The sequence below is a fragment of the Lactuca sativa genome, chromosome 9 (genome assembly GCF_002870075.4).
Source record: "Lactuca sativa cultivar Salinas chromosome 9, Lsat_Salinas_v11, whole genome shotgun sequence".
NCBI lineage: Eukaryota > Viridiplantae > Streptophyta > Magnoliopsida > Asterales > Asteraceae > Lactuca > Lactuca sativa.
In genome coordinates, this window is record NC_056631.2 from 2011754 (window position 1) to 2024043 (window position 12290).

The 12290-nt window shown below is 35.1% G+C and overlaps 1 protein-coding gene across 1 annotated transcript; it reads right to left on the reverse strand.

The window, feature by feature from the left end:
* Positions 1 to 3253: 3253 nt before the first annotated feature.
* Positions 3254 to 3874, reverse strand: LOC111902072 (uncharacterized). The gene is made up of 3 exons (XM_023897949.1): positions 3662 to 3874; positions 3473 to 3580; positions 3254 to 3370 (listed from the first exon to the last, which is right to left on the reverse strand). Exons 1-3 carry the CDS (start codon positions 3872 to 3874, stop codon positions 3254 to 3256), a joined length of 438 nt encoding a protein of 145 aa, XP_023753717.1.
* Between the last annotated feature and the right edge of the window lie 8416 nt (positions 3875 to 12290).

The following is a 12290-nucleotide window of genomic DNA, read 5'->3' on the forward strand; positions in this document are numbered from 1 at the left end:
ATATATATGTGTGTGTGTGTGTGTGTGTGTGTGTGTGTGTGTTGTATGTGGTATCAATGGAAGCTCACTAAGCTTTGTGCTTAGGGTTTTATGGTTTTATGGTTTAAACATTTTTTGGTACTTCTAGTTTCAAAAGGAAGAGTCTGACTTGATTGCACTACATCACATAGAGATTTATTCCGCAATGATTGTTTATGATTTTTCTCTGTTATTTGAGAATAATTTTACTCTGATCAATGAATCAATGGTTTTGAATTATTTAAAAATAAAAATTTTACTCAGTATTTTTTGGATGTTACAAACAACTAGAAAAAGCTATAAAATGGAATGAAATTGAACTTCCTGAAAAATAAATTTTAGAGGGAGCAATACCCCCATCAACCAATAATAAGTAATAAAATACAAATATAATTCAAACCAGATGGAATAGTTAATATAAAATTTTAAAAAGAAAAACCAGAAATAAAAGAAATACTTTAATTAGAAGAAGTAGATCTCAAAGAACATCTTATTCTTACATTTATCCAATAGATTATAGGGTTGAAATACCATCAAAGTCTTCAACTTCTCAAATCAAAGAAGAGGTAGATGAAAAAACTGACCACTTAAATATTAAGAATAATATAGTGCATTGTATTTATCAAAATGATGATCCTACTCCTTCAGAAGTAAACTTTTATATTTAGTGGATAGTATAGAAAAAATATATTTTAGTCCATGAGCAATGGCAAGAACCAAAATAAAAAAAAATGAATTCAATCTAATAGAATGAGAACCATTTAAAAGGTGGTTATTTAAAAACTTTTCAAAAGAATAATTAAAAATAATACAAGAAACATTTTATAATTATCTATCTCCAATAAATAAAATAATGTATTTTGTTCCTTGGATTGTTAATACATATGTTATGAACCATATAAATATCATTGAATAATATCATTGAAAGAGAATATAAATTAATTAATGACCAAACTTCAAAAGGAATATTTCCATCACCACACCGAGATGATATAACTTTCAAATTTACAACTTATCAAAAGAATATTGAAAACAATATATCTACAACTGAACAAATAAATAAACTTGTACAACAAACAAATTATATAAATCTTTATTCTATTATATTAGGAGAACAAATATTAAATTTAAATGAAAAGATTAATGAAATGATCAAAAAAATATTACAAGATTCTTTAAATCCTAAAGAAAAAAATATTAACAAATATAAAAGGATATCAACTACGATTCAACCACTTCCTAGTATTGCAGACTATAAATTAAAAGATTATACTCAATTAGAAAAAATAATATATGATCACGTGAAAACACTGAGCTCTAAAATGAATAAATTAAGTATATATGTACTTAAAGAAGAGTCGGAAAATGATAATATATATCAAAAAATAGTTTTGGATATAACTCATACATAGAATTAAGTGACCAAATTAATAAACTAGATAAATATGCTAGAAAAGCAGTCCAAAGAATGTACTATTACCCTAAGCCAACTCCATGGGATGTTCTTCATGAAGAACAAGAATATATATTAAATAATACTTACAAGGAAAAAATATTTATGAATGGAGTTTAGATGGTTATACAAAAAGACAAATATACAGTATGACACATAGAATGATGATGTATAGCACAATTGCTAGAAATGCTGGAAATGATGATAAAAAAAAAGTTGTTAAAATGCTAATACTAGGATTTACAGGTCAATTAAAAGGATGGTGTGGTAATTATTTAAGTATCCAAGATCAAGAACTAATATTATATACAATAAAATTTGAAGATGGAATTGCTATCTCAAAAGCAGTTTATACTCTAATGGTAAATATAATTGAACCTTTTACAAGAAGATGTACATATCATTCTGAAAATATTATATCATTATTAAATGGACTAAGGTGTAGAATACTTACATCTTTTAGATGGTATAAAGATACTTTTCTAATTAGAGTTATGGAATTAATAAATTGTAATAGTGTGTATTGGAAATCAAAATTTATTGATGGATTACCAAATTTATTTGCTGGTGGAGTTAGAAAACAATTGAGAAATTCTAATTCTATTATTCCTTATGAAAAATATACTTATGGAAAATTAATAAGAACTTGAATCCAAGAAGGATTAACATTATGTAATGATATTAAATTAAACCATAAGATTAGAACTCATACAAGAAAAATGCGATTTGCTACGGAAGGAATCCGTTGCTAAAAGCTGAAATTCCATTGCAAATGATGATTAGCGACAGAATTTGCAACGACCTATTTTCTTCCCTAAAAACATCATAGCGAGGGTTTGCAACAGAAAAGATAATTTCATCACAAATGTGACAACCGAATGAAATCCGTGGTAGGTGATATTCCGTCGTGTATTCAGTAGTAGGATTCCATCGCACAATCTGTGGTAGTTATTCCATCACAAATTATGTAGTGGTGGTTCCCTAGCAAATTCCATGGTGGTGGTTCCCTAGAAAATTCCGTGGTGGTGGTTCCCTAGCAAATTTCGCGGTGGTCATTCCCTAGCAAATTTCGTGGTGATGAATCCATAGCAAATTCGGTGGTGGTGATTCCCTAGTAAATTTCGCGGTGGTCATTCCCTAGTAAATTCCATGGTGGTCATTCCCTAGTACATTCCATGGTGGTGATTCTGTAGCAAATTTCGCCGTGCTGAATCGTTAACAAAATTCGTTTGAGGATTTCCTAGCAAATTTTGTGGTCATGAATCACTAGCAAATTCCGTTTACTCACTTCCTAGCAAATTCTTTGGTCATGAAGCCCTAGCAATTTTAGTGGTGTATATTATATACCAGATGTAATATGGACCGATGGATAACTGATTTATAAATTATATCCAAATAATTTTGTAGTAATATACGAAAAACAAAAAAACAAAAAATCATAACCATTATATCATAAAATAACAAAATAATTATTTATTACATGGAAAAAAGAAAGTTGCTGCTCTAAAATACATAATCTTCAATAAACATATATCAACCTATTACTCTTGTTGTTTTGTAAAGCCACTAATAAGATCCAATGTCGTTTGAAGTTTTTTTTCAAGATGTTCGACCCTTGCTTTGTTTTTCTCTTGTTGGGCGTTCATCATTTCTTTAAGCTCTTCGTTTTGCTGTTTTTGTTTATCAACAAGCTCCCTCATTTCTTCTATTTCATCATTTTATCCGGAATGTAAGATACATCCGTTTTACCATTCTTATTGGGAACCGCCTTTGCAAAAGAGCCTAATCCATGAAGTCTTCTTTTTTATCATGACCACCAACTATAGCATAAATTAGCTTGTCCTCCTCAAATTCAACACCTTCAGCTTCCAACTCTTCCCGTTTTTCTGTATAAGCCGCCTAAAAAATAAAAATATTATACGTTAAAAGATATCAAATTTAGGAATGATATTATTTAATACATACAATATAAAGGTTAATTTAAACTGAAATGAATATTACACGAATTTGTCTATCTTTTTCATTTGTGAAAGTGACTCCATCATGATTCTTAGTATGTGTATACATGAACAATTCACTATGGGGTGGCTCATGTCCTAATTTCCTATTCTGCATAAATACCATATAAAAAGTCAAATATACAGATAAACATATGCAAACATTGATACGATGTACCATTTAAAAAATTACCAAATCAGAAGCTATCTTCAAATGACATGCGGATCCATCGTTATGTGTAAGTTTTGCTACTCCATCAGCCACACCGTTACACCTATTTTTCTTGTGCTGCTTAGATTTTAGCTTGTATTCTTCTGTATTCCATTTTAATTTCCAGGAGTTCCAGACTTCTTGTGCAATATGAGCTGGTTTAAAGCCATGTTTGTTTCTTTTTGGGTTCCTCATGTTGAAGAGATTGACCATAACTTTGTGCCACTTTCCTTGCCCAAGCTTCCCTTACCAATGAGTCTATTGTTTCATCCCAACAACATTTTTTCTACACATTAGCAATATAAACATAAGTTCAAGTGCAAATGTTTACCAAACAACAATTTATCACTTATAGTTAATTACCTTAAACTCCTCCCAATATAATTCGCGCATTTCTTTGCTTACTTTTGCCCAAGCGTACCCTTCTGAATCTACTCTTTGTTTAAAGGACTGACTAATAAAGTGTGCACAAGGGCCTAGTGGCATTAGCCTGCAAGTAATCATGTGATGTGTTAAATTATGAATTGATACGTAGGCGTAAACCAAAATTTAATACATAGAAAAAGTTGTAATTAAGATTTGATGTGTAACTTACAATTAAACGCCCATCTGGTTCACAATCTTCAGAGGAATTGTTTTCACCTTCTACATTTTCCACTACAGATCCATTCATGGTTGGTTGTGTTGGTGATGGGGTAGATTCTGGGATAGGTGTTGTTGATGGGGTATATTTTGGGGTAGGTGTTGGGATAGATGTTTATGTTGAGGATTTGGTAGTTCCTTTAGTTAAGGAGGGTGTGGTAGTTACTATAGTTGTTGAGGATGGTAGTGTACATGTAGGTTTTGAGGTTGTGGTAGTAGATATAGGTGTTAATGATGTGGTAGTGGGTATTGTTTTTGAGGATGGTTTAGATGATGTAGGTGTTGAAGTTTTGGTTATTGATGTTAGTGTTGACGATTGTATTGTTCCAGTTTTTGAAGTTTTAGATGTTTTTTCTAAGGAGGGTGTGGATGTCGTAAGTGATGCCGAGGAAGTGGTAGTCATGGGTGATGTTAATGATATAGGTTTATGGGTTTTGTTGGTAGATGTTATAGGTGCTTTGCATGTGGTTGTTGGTATTGGGAAGTCGATTTCTTCATCTTGTAACTGTATGTTTATGAATTTTACAGCATAAATCTTGTTGTGTTTCATAACTTGTGGTGCAATGAATTTAGTTGGCTTCACACCGGATGCTCCTTTTGCTTTCGAGGTCGACATCTTTCTGACACAAATAATAAAAATAAATTATACATGAAGGCATTACTTTGCATGCAAACTATTGAATACAATAAAAACCAATTTACATGAAGATGATCAGAGAACAAAAAATGATCGATCATCACGATATCAATAAATTAAATAAAAACAAATTTTAGATGAGTGACAACCTATATAGCCAAAGTCAGTGCACAAAATGTATAATGAACAAAGATTTCGAACAATTAGCCGCCGGAGATGATGATTATAGAAAATATAAACCCTATTTTTAATCAGTAAACTTACCCTAATGTGCAGCATAAACGTGTGTAGGTTGGAGGGAAAGGAATTGTGAAATATTTTGAACATCGGCTAATAAAAAATTCGAACTGTGCTAATTACCACTAAACATTTAGTGATTCAAATTTATAAAAGTAGTTACAGGTTGATAGATAGGGTATATACATATAAATAACGTCAAGAAATAACATAGACTAACGATGTGTTCATAGTATAATTTTAATTTAAAACTATATACCAGGACTAAACATTAATAAACTATACATCTTTATACTTTTATGTTTAAACCGAAATTTATATACAAAAGACATACGGGTCATGTGAATATATATGGTAGTGGCTTATGGTGTCCATGGTATACCCATGGATGAATATGGATGACATATGGGTCATTGGTCAACATGATATTGGCTTATGGTGTCCATGGATGACATATGGGCCACTGGTCAACATAGTAGTGGCTTATGGTGTATATGGATGACATATGGGCCATTGGTCAACATGTTAATGGCTTATGGTGTCCATGGATGATATATGGATTATTGGTCAACATGATAGTGACTTATGGTGTCCATGCATGACATATGGGCCATTGGTCAACATTGTAATGGCTTATGGTGTCCATGGATGACATATGGGTCATTGGTCAACATGGTAGTGGATTATGGTGTCCATGGATGAAATATGGATGATGTATGGGTCATCGGTCAACATGGTAGTAGCTTATGGTGTCCATGGATGACGTATGTGTTGGATAAGGTGTCTAAGTCCATAACTATTTTTGATAAGTACTTGACCCAACCCGGCATGGTCCATTTGGGTTGCATGGCACCATGCAATTGGATAAACTAAATGAGAGAAATAACACATATGATTTATCAATATATTATAAGTTCCAATATATTAATAATATCGTTTAATTAATTTTGATCAAGAATTAATTTAGAATTAATTAAGTGATCAAAAGACAACTAATTAAATATATGGGTAGATTATGTAAATCTTCCATATCTTATATAGTGGGCTAAGAGGCTCCATGAATTATCAAGTTGGGTTCCACCCATAGGATGCTCCATGGAGTTAACCCATGCATCAAGAAATGAAGAGTCATGGAACATTAGGGTTTACCTAATGCAACACACTATATAAGCAATGTAACTCTCCCCAAAATCGGCTACACTAAGAAACAAGAGGGCTTGGCCGATTTTGCATGTGTTAGAGTATTCTCTCAAGTTTATTCTTTGGATTTGGTGTTGTGTGAAGCATTTGAGGATCACACTTGAGGTGCTAGGCTCACAAGGTTTCAAGGAACACTTTCAACAACAAGGTATGTAGTTCTATCTTTTATACAAAGGAAATTGTACCCCATGTATGCTAGATAGGTTCATAACCTTGGAAAAACAACTTTGCATGATTATTAGACAAACATAGATCCAAGGTTATTAGGGTTGCATGTACACTTAGGAAGTGTTAGAATGCTCAAAACCCATCAGTGGTATCAGTTCCTGGTTTTGCTTGTTTGATACTTGATGCAAAACTTGTTTTTCAAAACCTAAAACTGTACAAACTGCAAAACTCGATGAGTTCTGGCCAAAACATGTACACTTAGGAAGTGTTAGAATGCTCAAAACCCATCAGTGGTATCAGATCCTGGTTTTGCTTGTTTGATACTTGATGCAAAACTTGTTTCTCAAAACCTAAAACTGTACAGACTACAAAACTCGACGAGTTCTGGCCAAAAACTCGCCGAGTTCATGAGTTAACACATGAACTCGATGAGTTCCTTAGGGAACTCGACGAGTTTAGCTTGCAGAATGCAGTTTCTCGTGTGTTGCTGCTAGAAATGGACTAGAAACTTTACCCTAAACTGTTTTGGTGGTATAAAACTCGTTTTAGATGGTGTAATGTTTATGCTAATCCATTTTCAATGCCTATCATCAAAATTACAAGTTTTTAAGTGTAATTTTTGATTTATGAAATTGTTTATATTCATGTTCTTGAACTTATGAAGATTAGATGATCATAGGAATTCTTTGTAACCTACTTGGTAGTTTAATTCTTGATCATAATGTGTTTTAATTAAGTCCATAACTTGTCCTCAAGTTATGGAAAACCAAGAGTCACACTTGAATTAAAACCATTAAAAGAACACAAGAGTTAGAAAAATGAAGAGTCTTCATTTTAATACTCAATTAACTTCATAAGTTACAAGAAATGTAAAGTTTTGAAAGTTTACAAAACTTGCCCTCAAGTTTTGGAACAAGTAAAGTCATTTTAAAAACTTTAGTTCCAACCCTTAGAATTTTAAAAGTTAAAATTCAACCCTTATACTTATAATATTATAAGTTAATAATGTATATATATATATATATATATATATATATATATATATATATATATATATATATATATATATATATATATATATATATAAGATCAAAGTCGTCTTACCGCTAGCACGCCTCATTCACGAAGCCAGTCTATAAGGTGGGTATAAGGTTGTTGCCTATAAAATGGCAACTTAATGGGTGTCCACTCTCACCCACCGCTTGCTTGACTGGTGGAGGGTCGTTAGCCGAACGGGTAGGACAAGGAGTTATAATTCCCATTAAAAGTATGATGAATATATTAAAGTAACTAAATGCTTTTATTAAATTCCTAATCTTACTTACTTTAGGAAAATGTGAATAAGCTGCTAATCCATGAAATTACACTTTACACTTTGTTTAAGTCATTAGTGGAGCGTGTGTGGTTAACCGGTACACTAACTTGAACTTAACAAGGTAGGTAAAGGGTGACTTAATGTTTATCATAGTATCGATGGAGCGTATGTGGTTAACCGACACATCGATTGAGGGGTAAGACATTAAGGGTACCAAGTAATTTGCATGGTTACTTCACACCTTGTTTTGTGATCCTCGGCATCCCAGTCACAAAACATGGAGGGCACATTAGAGATTGAAACATGCCTTTGAAAAGTTCATTGAATCTCAAGAGAATCTAGGAGTTTCTAAGAACCAAATTAAATATTTTTAATATTTCGTCTTTGGTGGAAATTGGTGAATCGTCATTCACCTACCTTTCAAATATGTTATTACTTAGATTACGGCATACCTCTTCTAAGTATAATATATTGTGATTGGATCTTAGCCTTAATACTACATTTGGGTGTTTTATTAAGGACTATCTCTATTTCTAAGCTAAACTTTTCTTCTTTTCAGATGTCTGCAAACACTGCTGCTTCTAGCTCTAATCCTAATGGCTCCTTTTCTCTAATGAACTTGGGTGGGAAAGTCACTTTTGATGTATCCAACTTTAATGAATTGATCAGAAACATTCGAACGATTACCCGCTACGAGGACAAAGAATATGTCCTCGATAAGGAGATTAAGGAGATTGATGAGACAGTTGTTACTCCTCAAGAGATCGCTGACTTTAGGGAACATGAAAGGGATGCCACCATGGTGGCATGCATCATGATGGCCACTATGACAGCCGACCTCCAAAAGTCCTACGAGGACTTCTACTCTTTTGAAATGCACCAAGATTTAATGGAAAGATACCATCAAAGTGCAAGACAAGAGAGGTATGAAATTATCTCCTCCATGATAACAACCCACATGAAGGATGGTGAACCCATCACTGGCCACCTGCAAAAAATGCAAAGATTTGTGGACCGTTTGCTGAAGCTTAATGTGAACTTCCCTGAGGAGCTTGCAATAGATATCATTTTTCACTCCTTACCTTCATGTTATGATCAATTCCGCATGACATACCACATGAATAAGGAAGAGGTCACTCTCAGCAAACTTCAAGGACTCTTAAAGACCGCGGAAAGTGGTCTTAAGGGTAAGGCGGTTGTTACTACTCCTACTCCTACCAACTCTGCCACTATCTTGGCAATTGGGAAAGGACGAGGAAAGAAGAGAAAGAGTTCTTCAAAGGGTACCAAGGCTAGGACCCTTGAAGGCTCTTCTTTAAGTGGAACCAAGAAAGGTTTCATCACTCTTTCTTCTGAACCAAAAGAGGTTGAATGCTTATATTGCCATGAAAATGCACATTGGAAGTGAAACTGCCCAAAGTACTAGCAAGATGTGAAGGATGGGAAAGTCAAACCCAACCATGCAGGTATTTACACTATCTTATCTAATAACTCACCCCATTCTAACTCATGGGTCTTTGATACCGGTTGTGGTATTCATATCTGTTTTGATGTGCAGGGACTAAGAACAAGTGAGAATGTGGAGCAAGGAAGAATAAACTTGATCATGGGAAACAGGAAGGCTTCACCTGTCACCAAGATTAGAGTTTATACTTTATCGCTAAGTAGTGGGTTTAGTTTAGATTTGCATAAATGTTGTTATTCGCTAGAAATGGCAACAAATATTATTTCCATTCATGCATTATATAAACAAGGTTTTACCTTTTCATTTGATAATGAAGTTGGTTCGATTAATGCTTTCTTTAATAATATTCTTTATTTTAAAGCATTACCTTGTGATGGTGTGTATGAAACTGTATCTATGGTTGATAACTTAGGAAATAATATTTTGTGTATTGATTCTCTTAATAATAATAACTTGGATAAAGCATCATTATGGCATTGTTGTCTTGGACATATAAGCAAGAAACGCATAGGCCAACTCCAAAAGGATGGAGTCTTGGAGTCATTTGAACTAAGGTCAGATGATAGTTGCGAATCATGCTTACTTGGAAAAATGACAAAGTCACCCTTCATAGGGTCTTATGAGAGGGGTGAAGGTTTGTTGGATCTTGTACACAAGGATGTGTGTGGACCCTTCAAACATGCCACAAGGGATGCTAATTGTTATTATTTGATTTTTACTGATGATTATAGTAGATATGGATATGTCTACTTAATCAAGCATAAGTCAGAGACTTTCGAAAGGTTTAAGGAATTTAAACAGGAAGTCGAGAATCAATTGGGCAGGAACATTAAGATGCTTCGATCTAATCGAGGTGGTGAGTATCTTAGTTCAGTGTTCCTCGACTATCTTAGGGAATGTGGGATTGTCTCACAATTGACACCTCCCAGGACACCGCAGTTGAATGGTGTAGCTGAGAGGTGTAATCGAACCTTGTTGGATATGGTTCGTTCCATGATGAGTCAAGCTTCGCTACCAATCTCATTCTGGGGGTATGCCTTAGAGACTGCCGCCCATATCCTTAATCTAGTCCCTACAAAGAAAGTTGCCAAAACTCCTCATGAGACGTGGACTGGTAAAGTCACCCAAACTAGACCACATCAAAATTTGGGGTTGTGAGGCTTTCATGAGACGTGAGACTCATGATAAGCTTGAACCTCGAAGCGAGAGGTGTATTTTGATCGGCTACTCACAAAGATCCTTTGGTTACCTCTTCTACAGACCTAGTGATAATGTGGTCTTTGTAGCAAGAAGAGGAGTATTTCGAGAGAGAGAGAGAGAGAGAGAGAGAGAGAGAGAGTTTACAAGCCAAGAAGACAGTGGGAGGCAAATTGACCTTGAAGAACTTCAAGATTCAAGTGGTGAAGGAACTTCAAACCCTAGCCCTCAACTTGCGGAGGAAATTCCTGTTGAGCCAATTGACGGGTCTGTACCTCTGAGGCATTCCACGAGAGTTAGGAATGCACCTGAGCATTACTATGGTTTCCATATTACTGCGGAAGGTGAGACACTTATTAGTGATGAGACACTAGTAGGTCTGGATGAACCTAACAGTTACGCGGAAGCCTTGGCAGGCCCTGAGTCTGCTAAATGGAAAGAGGCTATGGATAGCGAGATACAATCCATGTATGACAATCAAGTTTGGAACTTGGTTGAGAATGTACCATGTCGTAAAACTATAGGGTGCAAATGGATCTTCAAGAAGAAGATCGACATGGATGGTAATGTACACACTTATAAGGCTCGACTGGTTGCAAAGGGATTCTCTCAAACTCCTGGAGTGGATTATGATGAGACCTTTTCTCCAGTAGCCAAGATTAAGTCTATGAGGGTTATGTTATCCATAGCTGCATTTCATGACTATGAAATATGGCAAATGGATGTCAAAACCACTTTCCTGAATGGGAAGTTGACTGAAGATGTTTACATGAGTCAGCCAGAAGGTTTTGTCAGTAACGAGTACCCTAATAGAGTGTGTAAGCTTGAAATCCATTTATGGATTAAAGCAAGCACCTCGTAGATGGAATCTTTGCTTTGATGAGAAAGTCAAGGAATTTGGCTTTTCTAGGAGTGAAGATGAATCTTGTGTGTATGTCAAGGCTAGTGGGAGTATAGTTAGCTTTTTGGTATTGTATGTGGATGACATACTACTCATAGGAAATGACATCCCAACTCTGCAGGAAGTTAAGTCCTGGCTTGGGAAGTGTTTCTCTATGAAGGACCTAGGAGAAGCTGCCTATATTCTAGGGATAAGGATTTTGAGAGACCGGAGTAAAAGACTAATTGGACTTAGTCAAAGTACCTACTTGGACAAGGTGCTGAAGAGATTTAGCATGCAGAACTCCAAGAAAAGAGAGTTACCCATCCAAATTAACGCTAGATTGAGTAATACACAAAGCCCTGGTACTGAGGCTGAGATAGCATAAATGAGTCGAGTGCCTTATGCTTCGGCAGTAGGCTCGATCACGTATGCTATGACTTGTACTCGACCTGATGTAGCCTTTGCCTTGAGCATGGTTAGCAGGTATCAGGGGAACCCTAGCAAGGCTCACTGGACTGCGGTAAAGAATATTCTCAAGTACCTACGGAGGACTAAGGAATGGGTCCTTACCCTCGGTAGGAGTGATGAATTGAGAGTTGTAGGGTGTTGTGATGCTATCTTCCAGACTGATAGGGATAATTTCCGCTCTCAGTCGGGCTGGGTCTTTACCCTAAACGGAGGAGCAATCACTTGGAAGAGTTCCAAGCAGGAGACAGTGGCTGATTCCACTTGTGAATCAGAGTATATAGCAGCGAGCGAGGCAGCAAAGGAGGATATATGGCTGAAGAACTTCATAGGAGACCTTGGAGTAGTACCATCTATAAAGGAACCCATGGAAATTTTCTGTGATAGTGAAAGTGATGTTGC